Source organism: Engystomops pustulosus, chromosome 7, assembly GCF_040894005.1.
Source record: "Engystomops pustulosus chromosome 7, aEngPut4.maternal, whole genome shotgun sequence".
In the NCBI taxonomy this organism is placed as follows: domain Eukaryota; kingdom Metazoa; phylum Chordata; class Amphibia; order Anura; family Leptodactylidae; genus Engystomops; species Engystomops pustulosus.
In genome coordinates, this window is record NC_092417.1 from 7030080 (window position 1) to 7045118 (window position 15039).

The following is a 15039-nucleotide window of genomic DNA, read 5'->3' on the forward strand; positions in this document are numbered from 1 at the left end:
TAATGCATGGCGTACCTGTATCACTGAGGCATTCCAAAAAGCTCGGGGCTCAGATCCCTCAGAGGACATTTAGGATCCAACGTTATTGGTCACAGCGGGCCAGGTATAGAAGTTAGGATGTACCATCTTCTAATTCTGTCCCAGCCCGAGAGAAGTGTTTTGTATAAGGGCGAATGAAGGGGTGTTGCGTCGCGAGTTGTTGCGGGCAGCCAGAGAAATGCCAATAAAGGTGCAGGGTTTAGTGATGCCACCAGCATCACCCAGAGTCTAGAGGACGAACTCAGAACTGCATCTACCAGGCACGCTAAGAATGAGTCCTTGTAATACAAGCCAAAATCAGATAGACCCCCCCCCCCTTCCTTCTAGTTCCTTAGGTCTGGTAAGGAGGTTGTACAACATACAGGGTCTAGTTGAGGCCCAAACAAAGCCCAAGATCATGCGTTTAAGTCTGACAAGGAAAGAGGACGCCAGGCGTATAGGGATTGTTTAGAAGAAATAAAGTATCTTTGGCAATATGTCCATTTTGATCACATTAATCCTTCCAAACCATGAGAGCGGCAGGTGCTTCCAGGCGAGAAGGTCCTTCTCCATTGAGGCTAAAAGAGTAATTGGCTTGGAAAAGGAAGGTGCCTTTTATCACCTGTGGTCTGTACTTATTCAGAGTGGACACAATTTATGGTCCTTCAAATGTCCGGAACTGAAGCACACATGCACCTTAGGACCAAGGACCCATCGGCCAAGAGCAAGATGATACGAGGAAACCCAGCATGGAGGAAAGCGTTGGGACAATGGCTAAAGCAGGAGACACAGTAGTGTGCATAGATTTCTGGGTGGCACAAATAAAATAAGAGACTAGGTATCTATAAACATCAAAACCATGATTGGTCACAGACTGCTCTGATGTCGGGATGGCTTCTCCTCACATCCATCAAAATAGGAAGACCGTTCTCTAGACTACTGGAATCCGTGGGATCTTCATTCAGGTCCTACTAGTAACTGCTTTGTACCACAGTAGGTACTTGTCTACTCCATGTCTGACAGTAGACTGACTCTTACTTTCTGCCATGATTGCAAAATCTCTGCTTAACTGGAGCTATTTTTGTGACTTCTCTGTGGCTTTTTGTACGTTGCACAAACGATGGCCACTGTTCAATGTGTTTCCTGCAAATCCAGAGGAATCAGTGATCTTTACCTTACATTGAACATTGTGAAATCGCCAACACCATTTCTCGTGGACTGGGTGACTATTTCCTTGACTAAGCCTTGTGCGGAGGCAGAAGATGATTACTACTCCTCGAGAAAGGATCATCGTGTTACTGGTCTTGTTTTTGAAGGTTGGGAGTAGACGCAATGTCGGAGCAGATGGAAAACACTTCTCTGTCGATGACCACCTTCCCAACTGAGGTCTATGATGAAGAACTTATTATCATTTGCCAAAGAACAAACAGCAGCAATTTTGCAGCAGTGGTGGTGCCTTTCTTCTTCTACTTTGTCTTCACTCTTAGTCTTCTGGGCAACAGCCTCATCTTATTCCTTCTTCTAAAGTTTGAGAACATCAAGACGGTGACCAACTTCTTCATCCTCAACCTGGTGGTGTCAGACTTGTTGTTCACCCTTCCCCTGCCTTTCTGGGGTTACTACCATGGCCATGAGTGGATATTCGGGAACTCATCTTGCAAGATCTTGGCCTCTATGTTCTACTTTGGGTTCTACAGCACTATCTTATTCCTGACTATGATGACGGTGGACCGGTACATGGCGGTTGTCCATGCCATCTATGCCAACCGGACCCGGAAGATGCTCTATGTCTATGTGGTGAGTGGCACTGTTTGGATCATCAGCTTCTTCTCGGCTCTCCCCAAATTTGTTTTGTTTGGGACAAGAAATAATGTTATTTTTGGGATGTTGTGCGAGGAGACGGGGTACCTTGCTGATAAGATCGATAGCTGGAAGCTGGTGGGCTACTACCAGCAGGTGGTCATGTTCTTCATACTGCCGCTTCTCATCATCTTGTACTGTTACACCCTGATCGTCATCAAGCTGCACTATGCCAAGATGCACAACAAGGACAAGGCCATCAAGCTGATCTTCCTCATCATTCTGGCGTTCTTCATCTGCTGGACCCCGTACAACATCATCATCTTTATCCGGGCCAGGCAGATCTCCAAGGGTTCTTCAGAGGACGACTGTGATGAGAGCATTGACTACGCTTTCCTAGTTTGCCGTAACATCGCCTACTTCCACTGCTGCATCAACCCCTTCTTCTACACTTTTGTCGGAACCAAGTTTCGTAGACACCTGGCGCGGGTTATGGGCAATTGGATCATGTGGGGGTCCAGGTACAGACAGTCCAGCTTCAGCAGCAAGACCAGCGAACACTCCCCACAGACGGTCTACGAGTGAGGTGGACATCAGATATCAAGGCTCTACGATGACTTGAATGAGTTGGACAAGACATAAGACAAGGGGACAATTTTTACACTTATAATTACCAGGTCTTTGTTAGATTCCTCTTTCTCTGCAGCTCTGAATGTGGACGAATACGGGTTACGATGACAACATCTCCATAGAGGGAACATGTACCGTATGTCAGTTTTACTAATGGAGATTATACATTTTTATATATTCAAGATTCTTCACTAACATCACAACCCCCAACCAATAAATCCACTAAACTAAGACGCCTCTGTGCTGCTTCTTGCCTCATGGTGTATCTAAGCCCATCAGGAGACGTATATCTGTAGCATTGGGGAGTATAGTTGTGGGGAGATGTTGTAGTGCTACTTCTACGCTGCTCACCGGATTAACTCCTTCTTCATAGTCATACTTTACACATTTATTATACATTGCTGCTCCCACCAGTCCAAGCCTTTAAAATACTGTAACAATTAGAGTAACAAAATAAAAAAATACTACAAAATTGACTTCATAAATGCAGACCAAAAGGGAAAGATGCAAACACATTGCAGGAAACTACTCCCCGAACAAATGTGTTTTTAAAAAAAAAAACATTTGGTGACCATGAGTAGCACCAGGCAGGTCATTTAGCTTTAGTCTAGGACTTTGTGTCTGTCTATTCTTTTTCTTTGTTTTGGGCTTTGTTACATTTATCTTAGAGGGTGATATATTTTGCATTGGAGTTTTTGTTTTTTCTGGGAGGGTGAGGACTCACACAATGGGGCACATTTACTTACCCGGTCCTGCGCGTTCCCTGATCCGGACTGTCCGACGAGATTGAACACTGCCACGATTCACATAGCTCGTGTGCCCGATATCCTGCATGTGTCGCTTCCCCGCTCAGGTCCCCGGAGTTCACCTTCTTCCCGATGTATGTGAATGCTTGATCTCGCGACACAAATTTAAAGTTTAATCCTGCGTCCGACGGCCTGACCACCGATTTTGTGTCACATGAAAGCCGTTGCGCCAAAATCCGATCACGTTCGACACAATGCCCTTTTAAATCCCTGTCCTGGGGGCGTGATCCCCGAAAAAGTCGGGAAACCCGATGGAAATGCGGCCGCGGGACTCTTAGTGCATAAGCCCCAATCTTCTTTAACTCCTTATACCATTGCCTACATCTACTTGTTAATGGAGACTTTTTTACCTGGATTTTAAAGATTTTTGAGGTGCAACACTGGATAACAACTTAGCAAACTTCTCTTGGGGGGGTTAAAGTTACAAATTTCTAGGCCAATATTTACATGGCAGGCACTGGCTATATACTGGGGGGCAGGCACTGGTTATATACTGGGGGCAGGCACTGGTTATATACTGGGGGACAGGCACTGGCTATATACTGGGGGGCAGGCACTGGTTATATACTGGGGGCAGGCACTGGTTATATACTGGGGGGCAGGCACTGGTTATATACTGGGGGGCAGGCACTGGTTATATACTGGGGACAGGTACTGGTTGTATACTGGGGGGGCAGGCACTGGTTATATACTGGGGACAGGCACTGGTTATATACTAGGGACAGGCACTGGTTATATACTGGGGAAAGGTACTGGTTATATACTAGGGACAGGCACTGGTTATATACTGGGGAAAGGTACTGGTTATATACTGGGGACAGGCACTGGTTATATACTGGGGACAGGCACTGGCTATATACTGGGGGCAGGCACTGGTTATATACTGGGGGGCAGGCACTGGCTATATACTGGGGACAGGCACTGGTTATATACTGGGGGGCAGGCACTGGTTATATACTGGGGACAGGCACTGGTTATATACTGGGGACAGGCACTGGTTATATACTGGGGGGCAGGCACTGGTTATATACTGGGGACAGGTACTGGTTATATACTGGGGGGGCAGGCACTGGTTATATAGTGGGGGCAGGCACTGGTTATATACTGGGGGGCAGGCACTGGTTATATACTGGGGACAGGCACTGGTTATATACTGGGGACAGGCACTGGTTATATACTGGGGACAGGTACTGGTTATATACTGGGGGGCAGGCACTGGTTATATACTGGGAACAGGCACTGGTTATATACTGGGGACAGGCACTGGTTATATACTGGGGGACAGGCACTGGTTATATACTGGGGGGCAGGCACTGGTTATATACTGGGGACAGGCACTGGTTATATACTGGGGGACAGGCACTGGTTATATACTGGGGGCAGAGACTGGCTATATACTGGGGGGCAGGCACTGGTTATATACTGGGGACAGGCACTGGTTATATACTGGGGGGCAGGCACTGGTTATATACTGGGGCAGGCACTGGTTATATATACAGAGGAGTGCAGGCACTGGCTATATACTGGGGGGCAGGCACTGGCTATATACTGGGGGGCAGGCACTGGTTATATACTGGGGGCAGGCACTGGTTATATATACAGAGGAGTGCAGGCACTGGCTATATACTGGGGGGCAGGCACTGGCTATATACTGGGGGGCAGGCACTGGCTATATACTGGGGGCAGGCACTGGTTATATATACAGAGGAGTGCAGGCACTGGCTATATACTGGGGGGCAGGCACTGGCTATATACTGGGGGCAGGCACTGGTTATATATACAGAGGAGTGCAGGCACTGGCTATATACTGGGGGGCAGGCACTGGCTATATACTGGGGGGCAGGCACTGGCTATATACTGGGGGCATGCACTGGTTATATATACAGAGGAGTGCAGGCACTGGCTATATACTGGGGGGCAGGCACTGGCTATATACTGGGGGGCAGGCACTGGCTATATACTGGGGGGCAGGCACTGGCTATATACTGGGGGGCAGGCACTGGCTATATACTGGGGGGCAGGCACTGGCTATATACTGGGGGGCAGGCACTGGCTATATACTGGGGGGCAGGCACTGGTTATATACTGGGGGGCAGGCACTGGCTATATACTGGGGGGCAGGCACTGGTTATATACTGGGGGCAGGCACTGGTTATATATACAGAGGAGTGCAGGCACTGGTTATAGATACAGAGGAGTGCAGGCACTGGCTATATACTGGGGGGCAGGCACTGGCTATATACTGGGGGGCAGGCACTGGCTATATACTGGGGGGCAGGCACTGGCTATATACTGGGGGGCAGGCACTGGCTATATACTGGGGGGCAGGCACTGGCTATATACTGGGTGCAGGCACTGGCTATATATTTAAGGGACCTATTTACTGGGGCAGGGGGATACTGGTTTCATACTAGGGGGCAGTGGCTGGCTCTATACTGGGGAGACATTTCCCACCCTAGGCTTATACTCAAGTCAATAGGTTTTCCCAGTTTTTTGTGTTAAAATTAGGTGCCTGGGCTTATACTTGAGTATATATGATATGTATTCTACACAGATTACGCAGCGCTGCACAGAACTCGCCAAATCAGTCCCTGTCCCCATGGGGCTCACAATCTAATCAAGAACATACAAACTCCTTGCAGATGGTGACCGGGATGGGACTTGAACCCCGGACCCCAGCGATGTGTTACATCTATCAAAATGGGGACATTTAAAGATGTAGAGCTGATGTGGAGACGTCTCTTCCGCTGTAGATTTATGAAGCCACTGGTTTATTCTGAGGTTGTTTGCAGGTTTCTTATCTGATCTCTGGTGGGTGAGAGGTGTGAACACACGGAGCAGGTTTCTTAGAGAGATTCGGCTGATTATGCAGAAATCTCATTATGGCATTTTTCCCCTTAAAACACACAGACCAATTTTTTTTATTTTTTTTTTAATAGAGATTTTATCCACATTTTTTTTTTGTCAATCTTTGATTTAAAAATTCTTTATATTAAAAATTATTTATAGTAAAAAAAATTTTGTAACTTTTTTTTTTTCTCCAACGCTCTACTTCTGTGTTGGAGCTAGGACTCATCTCCCCACTATAACCTTCCTGCTGTCCGAGGCAAAAAATAAAATGGTATCCCCCCCCCCCCCCATCCATCAGAAATCTCCCATCACCTCCACTACCCCCCCCAAAAAAAACTAAATGTACTTGGTCATGCAGTTTCTCAATGTCTTAGGCCTGTAAAGAGTACTTTTATTTGGCCCCTCTTCCGAGGTCAAGGAGGTGGTGGAGATCAAGCACGGTCAAGCAACCCCACGCTGTGCACATATAACTATATACCTCCAGTAGCTTGGGAGAAGCGAGGCCTTCAGCCAGTTCCCTTCTGGACCATAGAGCACAGGAGCCTGTGGTTACTATATTGGCTACTGTGGGGTCTTGTTTTTATACTGTGAAACCCCGTTACTATCGTGGTTACTGAGGAGGCAATTTTACTTTATTGGCTACTGTGGAGACACGGTCACTGTAACTGGGATACTTTGACTTGGCTTCTGCAGGGCATTATGACTATTGGCTATTGTGGGGACACTGTTACTATATTGGCTGCTGTGGGGTCACTGTTACTATATTGGATGCTGTGGAGGCACTGTTACTATATTGGCTGCTGTGGGGTCACTGTTACTATATTGGATGCTGTGGGGGCACTGTTACTATATAGGCTGCTGTGGGGGCACTGTCACTATATAGGCTGCTGTGGGGGCACTGTCACTATATTGACTGCTGTGGGGGCACTGTTACTATATTGGCTGCTGTGGGGGCACTGTTACTATATTGGCTGCTGTGGGGGCACTGTCACTATATTGGCTGCTGTGGAGGCACTGTTACTATATTGGCTGCTGTGGGGGCACTGTTACTATATAGGCTGCTGTGGGGGCACTGTTACTATATTGGCTGCTGTGGGGGCACTGTTACTATATAGGCTGCTGTGGGGGCACTGTTACTATATAGGCTGCTGTGGGGGCACTGTCACTATATTGGCTGCTGTGGGGGCACTGTTACTATATTGGCTGCTGTGGGGGCACTGTCACTATATTGGCTGCTGTGGGGTCACTGTTACTATATTGGCTGCTGTGGAGGCACTGTTACTATATTGGCTGCTGTGGGGGCACTGTCACTATATTGGCTGCTGTGGAGGCACTGTCACTATATTGGCTGCTGTGGGGCACTGTTACTATATTGGCTGCTGTGGGGGCACTGTTACTGTATTGGCTGCTGTGGGCCACTGTTACTATATTGGCCATTGTGGGGGCACTGTTACTGTATTGGCTGCTGTGGGCCACTGTTACTATATTGGCTACTGTGGGGCACTGTTACTGTATTGGCCATTGTGGGGGCACTGTTACTGTATTGGCTGCTGTGGGGGCACTGTTACTATATTGGCTGCTGTGGGGCACTGTTACTATATTGGCTGCTGTGGGGGCACTGTTACTATATTGACTGCTGTGGGGGCACTGTTACTATATTGGCTACTGTGGGGGCACTGTTACTGTATTGGCTGCTGTGGGGGCACTGTTACTGTATTGGCCATTATGGGGGCACTGTTACTATGTTGGAGAGGAGTTGTGGCTAGAATTAGCTGACACAGCGTTCTAGGTCATAGAAGAAGATGTAACAGAACTTCTCCAATCAGACACGTCATCCGTGTTTCACCAGATTTACAGTAAGTGTTATTATTACCCATGAACTCACATCTCCCCTGCGCTGTGTGTACTTTGTCATTTTCTTATGAGGGGAAGCTACACAAAAGCTTTTTATAATTCATTGCTCTTAGTTCTGGTGCTGTATTAATGCCCTGGGCTTGGATCTGGTGCTGTATTTATGTGCAGAACTTGGCTCTGGTGCTGTATTAATGCCCTGGGCTTGGCTCTGGTGCTGTATTAATGCCCTGGGCTTGGATCTGGTGCTATATTAATGCCCTGGGCTTGGCTCTGGTGCTGTATTAATGCCCTGGGCTTGGCTCTGGTGCTGTATTAATGCCCTGGGCTTGGCTCTGCTGCTGTATTAATGCCCTGGGCTTGGCTCTGGTGCTGTATTAATGCCCTGGGCTTGGCTCTGGTGCTGTATTAATGCCCTGGGCTTGGCTCTGGTGCTGTATTAATGCCCTGGGCTTGGCTCTGGTGCTGTATTAATGCCCTGGGCTTGGCTCTGATGCTGTATTAATGCCATGGGCTTGGCTCTGCTGCTGTATTAATGCCCTGGGCTTGGCTCTGGTGCTGTATTAATGACCTGGGCTTGGCTCTGGTGCTGTATTAATGCACTGGGCTTGGATCTGGTGCTATATTAATGCCCTGGGCTTGGATCTGGTGCTATATTAATGCCCTGGGCTTGGCTCTGGTGCTGTATTAATGCCCTGGGCTTGGATCTGGTGCTGTATTAATGCCCTGGGCTTGGATCTGGTGCTGTATTAATGCACTGGGCTTGGATCTGGTGCTGTATTAATGCCCTGGGCTTGGATCTGGTGCTGTATTAATGCCCTGGGCTTGGCTCTGCTGCTGTATTAATGCCCTGGGCTTGGTTCTGGTGCTGTATTAATGCCCTGGGCTTGGCTCTGCTGCTGTATTAATGCACTGGGCTTGGTTCTGGTGCTGTATTAATGCCCTGGGCTTGGCTCTGCTGCTGTATTAATGCCCTGGGCTTGGCTCTAGTGCTGTATTAATGCCCTGGGCTTGGCTCTGGTGCTGTATTAATGCCCTGGGCTTGGCTCTGGTGCTGTATTAATGCCCTGGGCTTGGATCTGGTGCTGTATTAATGCCCTGGGCTTGGATCTGGTGCTGTATTAATGCCCTGGGCTTGGCTCTGGTGCTGTAGTAATGCCCTGGGCTTGGCTCTGGTGCTGTATTAATGCCCTGGGCTTGGCTCTGGTGCTGTATTAATGCCCTGGGCTTGGCTCTGGTGCTGTATTAATGCCCTGGGCTTGGCTCTGGTGCTGTATTAATGCCCTGGGCTTGGCTCTGGTGCTGTATTAATGCCCTGGGCTTGGCTCTGGTGCTGTATTAATGCCCTGGGCTTGGCTCTGGTGCTGTATTAATGCCCTGGGCTTGGCTCTGGTGCTGTATTAATGCCCTGGGCTTGGCTCTGGTGCTGTATTAATGCCCTGGGCTTGGCTCTGGTGCTGTATTAATGCCCAAATATCCCAAATGAGATTTCAATAACCAATCTTAGACAAGAGTAACATATGTGCGACACTTACATCAGACCTAGGTACACCAATGATATAGACAGGGGTCCTGAAAGGGCTATACCGTTGAAGAACAAAAACTACATTAAAAGTTACCGTATATACTGGAGTATAACCTATTGGGGCAGATTTACTTACCCGATCCATTCACGATCCAGCGGAGCGTTCTCTGCAGTGGATTCGGATCTTCCGGCGATTCACTAAGGCAGTTCCTCCGATGTCCATCAGGTGTCGCTGCTGCGCTGAAGTTCCTCTGAATGCACTGATCTTCACCAAGCCGCACTGAGTGAAGGTAAGTGCGAGTCCCGCGACACTTTTTTTTTTAAATGCGGCGTTTTTTCCGAATCCGTCGGGTTTTTGTTCGGCCACGCCCCCCGATTTCCGTCGCGTGCATGCCAGCGCCGATGCGCCACAATCCGATCGCGTGCGCCAAAATCCCAGGGCAATTCAGGGAAAATTCGGTTAACCCATCGCAAAAAGGCGAATCGGGCTCTAAGTAAATGACCCCCATTGACTCAAGTATAAGCCGAGGGTGGGAAATTCATTGGTCACAGCCTCCCCAGTATACAGCCAGCCAATCCCCAATAGTATATAGCCAGCCAGCCCCCAGTGGTTTATAGCTACCCCTCTGTAGTATACAGCCAGCCTCCAGTAGTATATAGCCATCCAGCCCCCTTTAGTATATAGCCTGCCAGCCCCCAGTGGTTTATAGCTACCCCCCTGTAGTATACAGCCAGCCTCCAGTAGTATATAGCCATCCAGCCCCCTTTAGTATATAGCCTGCCAGCCCCCAGTATGGCCAGCCTGTAAAAAAAATAAACGGAGTAATCACCATTCCAAGTTTTTTATATATCCCTGAGTATAAGCCGAGTGGGTGGTTTTCAGCACAAAAACTCGGCTTGTAATCAAGTATATACAGTAATTCAAATATATTAATATAAAAGATCATTTACAAATTTGTGGCATTTGCCCCTGCAAACAACAGACTTCTCACTCCCATGTGGGGAGTATAAAACCGACCTCTGTATATACCAGATATGAATATATAATACACATAAATATATGCCAGCTATGAATATATAATACACACAAATATATACCAGCTATGAATATATAATACACACAAATATATACCAGCTATGAATATATACACACAAATATATACCAGCTATGAATATATACACACAAATATATGCCAGCTATGAATATATAATACACACAAATATATGCCAGCTATGAATATATAATACACACAAATATATGCCAGCTATGAATATATAATACACATAAATATATACCAGCTATGAATATATAATACACACAAATATATGACAGCTATGAATATATAATACACACAAATATATGCCAGCTATGAATATATAATACACACAAATATATGCCAGCTATGAATATATAATACACATAAATATATACCAGCTATGAATATATAATACACACAAATATATACCATCTATGAATATATAATACACATAAATATATACCAGCTATGAATATACTATACAAAGCAGCAGCAGCAGTGACTATACCACACACACGTAATTGAATATCAGCAATTACTATACCGCACATAAATGTATAGCAGCAATAACTATATCAAAAACATAAACTGACAAACAAAAGGGTAAGAATGTTTAGAAATCTACTTTCAGCCTCCATATCTCATCAGACAAGTTCTAAACATGAGACCTTCTGTTTTACAGACAATCATCTTGACTGTCTCATGTATAAACTATTTAGCATATTCTTAGTTCTGCAGATTCTGGTCATGGATTTGCATTGTTACTGTTTTGGGCCTGGTAATGAAACAAATGTTTTCTTTTTGGATACTAATTAACAAAGTGCATCATGTGAGAGCCGGGGCAACTACAAGGATATATAATTAAAGAGAGGCCATGACAACCCCCACAAACCAGATGGAATACTTTTACAATGTGTTTATACATGTTCCACTGATGCCTCTATCCATGGGACTCTGTCCCCTGTTCCTGTAGGTGATAGAGCTGCAGTATACAGTCAGTGATGCTGACCCTGCTTACCTGAAGAGAAATCCTGGGGGAGGAGTGAGGAGCGCGGCTGATTCCTCTGTATATATCCAGCTTCTCTCACTCCCATCTTCCTGGGGGAGTCGTTAATGATGCAGGAGAGCCGAGTCACACAGAGCCACTGTTTCTCTCTCACCCCATCCTCGGGAATTCTCTTCACAGAGGTGAGCTGGGGAAAGAAAAGGAAGTTCCAGCAGCCCAAGACCCAAAGTATATGTAGAGATGTGACCAGCAAGGGATTTGTTTCTTCTCCCCTGGCCCCGAATTATTTTATTTTCAAAAAGCAAATCTTTAAAGATGAAGCCTCGTTCTCAAAGTCATCTGCAAAAGATCACATGTTCTCCTTGGCCGGGACATGATATGGTAGGAGTTTGCCTTCCCTCCACCCTAGAGGGTCACATTTGGTTTGGACGTATGTTCAAAGGACTTGCTATGGATTCTGAATTTAGGACTTTTGTTGGTAAGTTAGCTGACATGGCTTCTTCTTGCATATCTCATTATGTAAAGTTCGAGACCCTTCGGCTCAAGCGCTGAGACCTCCTGTATTCTGCTATCACCACTAGGGGTGTGCTAAGTGCTCCCAAACAGAACTCTGTTCTAAAAGATAATAGGGGCGATACTTCTACAAGGTCCATATACCCTAAAACAGTGATGGGGAACCTTTTGGAGACCGAGTGCCCAAACTACAACCAAAATCCACTTCTTTACTGTGAAGTGCCAACATGGCATTTTAGGCAGTAACTTATTGCTACCTGTTCTTCCACATCTTTCAATCGTATGAGGCCTCCTGAGGGCACCAGTACAGTTGAAAGAAGAAAGGCAAATTCAGACTCTCGTTGTAGCTTCTTTCTAGGGTCTCTCTGTAGGGGAAGAATGGTGGCTCCAGTGGATGTGCTCCAAAGATAATGCAGTTTTGTCAACACCTTCTCACTTTTCCAAACAGCTGATGAAGTGTCGCTTAAGTTGCCTGGTACTGCAGGAAGATTTGGTGAACTCTGTGCTGGAGCAATGGCCTGAGTGCCCACAGAAATGGCTCTGAGTGCCACCTCTGGCACACGTGCCATAGGTTCGCCACCACTGCCCAAAAACATTATACGGGCACAGGATGGCCTACGTTTGGAGCCCACTGAGACAGATCTCCTCCCCTGTAGTCCTGCACTGTGGATTCTCGCTTCTTCATCCGTTAACCAGCTGATCGGTAACATCTCACCGCATGGGTGTCAAGATTAGCAAATATCTGTTTAGCTGGAACAATTTTTGTGATTCTGTTCAACGTGTTTCCTGCAGCTCCAGAATAATCGGCGTCCTGCACCTTCCACTGAACATTGCGACATCCCCATCATCAACACCATCTCTTATGGACTGGGTGACTGTATTTCCTGAAACAAGCTGAAGTGTCGAAGCAGAAGACACTAAATACATCTCCGGGAGAGATCTTCGTGATACAGGTCCTGTCTCTGGTGCTTGAGCATGACTACAATGTCGGACCAGGAGCAGATGGACAACTCTTCTGCGGTGATGACCACTTTCCCTACTGAGGTCTATGATGAAGATATTTTAACCATTTGCCAAAGAACAAACAGCAGCAATTTTGCAGCAGTGGTGGTGCCTTTCTTCTTCTACGTTGTCTTCACTCTTAGTCTTCTGGGCAACAGCCTCATCTTATTCCTTCTTCTAAAGTTTGAGAACATCAAGACGGTGACCAACTTCTTCATCCTCAACCTGGTGGTGTCAGACTTGTTGTTCACCCTTCCGCTGCCTTTCTGGGGTTACTACCATGGTCATGAGTGGATATTTGGAGAAATGCCTTGCAAGATCTTGGCCTCTATGTTCTACTTTGGGTTCTACAGCACTATCTTATTCCTGACCATGATGACGGTGGACCGGTACATTGCGGTTGTCCATGCCATCTATGCCAACCGGACCCGGAAGATGCTCTATGTCTATGTGGTGAGTGGCACTGTTTGGATCATCAGCTTCTTCTCGGCTCTCCCCAAATTTGTTTTGTTTGGGACAAGAAATAATGTTATTTTTGGGATGTTGTGCGAGGAGACGGGGTACCTTGCTGATAAGATCGATAGCTGGAAGCTGGTGGGCTACTACCAGCAGGTGGTCATGTTCTTCATACTGCCGCTTCTCATCATCTTGTACTGTTACACCCTGATCGTCATCAAGCTGCACTATGCCAAGATGCACAACAAGGACAAGGCCATCAAGCTGATCTTCCTCATCATTCTGGCGTTCTTCATCTGCTGGACCCCGTACAACATCATCATCTTTATCCGGGCCAGGCAGATCTCCAAGGGTTCTTCAGAGGACGACTGCGATGAGAGCATTGACTACGCTTTCCTAGTTTGCCGTAACATCGCCTACTTCCACTGCTGCATCAACCCCTTCTTCTACACTTTTGTCGGAACCAAGTTTCGTAGACACCTGGCACGGGTGGTGGGGAGATGGATCATGTGGGGGTCCAGGTACAGACAGTCCAGCTTCAGCAGCAAGACCAGCGAACACTCCCCACAGACGGTCTACGAGTGAGGTGGACATCAGGTATCAAGGCTCTACCCATAACTGAATGTGTGGGGACTATAAAAGGAACGGTTTTATTCACGCCTGAGAGAAAGGACACAAAAGAGAAGATCCGAATCCATGGGACACAAATGACTTCTTCCAGGACTAGGACCTTAGATGATTGATTACATTTTGGAGGTGCGAACATGAACCTCACTGATTGTACGGAGACTCCCTGTAACCTTGCGTTTCATTAAGGACTGAGCGCCGCACTGATTTCTTATCTCCGGGCTCTGACCATTTTTATTTCTATCTTATTCATTTTTTTTTCTTCTCTCAAAACTCTCCTTCACTTATAATAAAAAGTTCATCCCCCCGAGACCGTGTCCTGAGATTCTGTGCCTGCTGTCCGGGGTAAAAAGAGATGAAGGAACAGCTGTGTATCTAATCCTATCCTGTGTGATACTGTCTGCTGAGTGTGTATCTAATCCCATCCTGTGTGATACTGTCTGCTGAGCTGTGTATCTCATCCTATCCTGTGTCATACTGCTGAGCTGTGTATCTAATCCTATCCTGTGTGATACTGCTGAGCTGTGTATCTAATCCTATCCTGTGTCATACTGCTGAGCTGTGTATCTAATCCCGTCCTGTGTGATACTGACTGCTGAGCTGTGTATCTAATCCCGTCCTGTGTGATACTGTCTGCTGAGCTGTGTATCTAATCCTCTCCTGTGTGATACTGTCTGCTGAGCTGTGTGTCTTATCCTCTCCTGTGTGATACTGTCTGCTGAGCTGTGTATCTAATCCTCTCCTGTGTGATACTGTCTGCTGAGCTGTGTGTCTTATCCTCTCCTGTGTGATCCTGACTGCTGAGCTGTGTATCTAATCCCATCCTGTGTGATACTGTCTGCTGAGCTGTGTATCTAATCCTATCCTGTGTGATACAGTCTGCTGAGCTGTGTATCTAATCCTATCCTGTGTGATACT

At 46.8% G+C, this 15039-nt stretch overlaps 2 protein-coding genes across 2 annotated transcripts; both read left to right on the forward strand.

The window, feature by feature from the left end:
- The first annotated feature begins 1267 nt into the window (after positions 1-1267).
- Positions 1268-2665, forward strand: LOC140068648 (C-C chemokine receptor type 3-like). The gene has a single exon (XM_072114033.1). It carries the CDS (start codon positions 1351-1353, stop codon positions 2401-2403), a length of 1053 nt encoding a protein of 350 aa, XP_071970134.1. The 5' UTR covers positions 1268-1350; the 3' UTR covers positions 2404-2665.
- A 10235-nt stretch (positions 2666-12900) lies between these two features.
- LOC140068649 (C-C chemokine receptor type 3-like) lies at positions 12901-14423 on the forward strand. The gene has a single exon (XM_072114034.1). The coding sequence runs from the start codon at positions 13012-13014 to the stop codon at positions 14077-14079; it is 1068 nt and encodes a 355-aa protein (XP_071970135.1). The 5' UTR covers positions 12901-13011; the 3' UTR covers positions 14080-14423.
- The last annotated feature ends 616 nt before the right edge of the window (positions 14424-15039 follow it).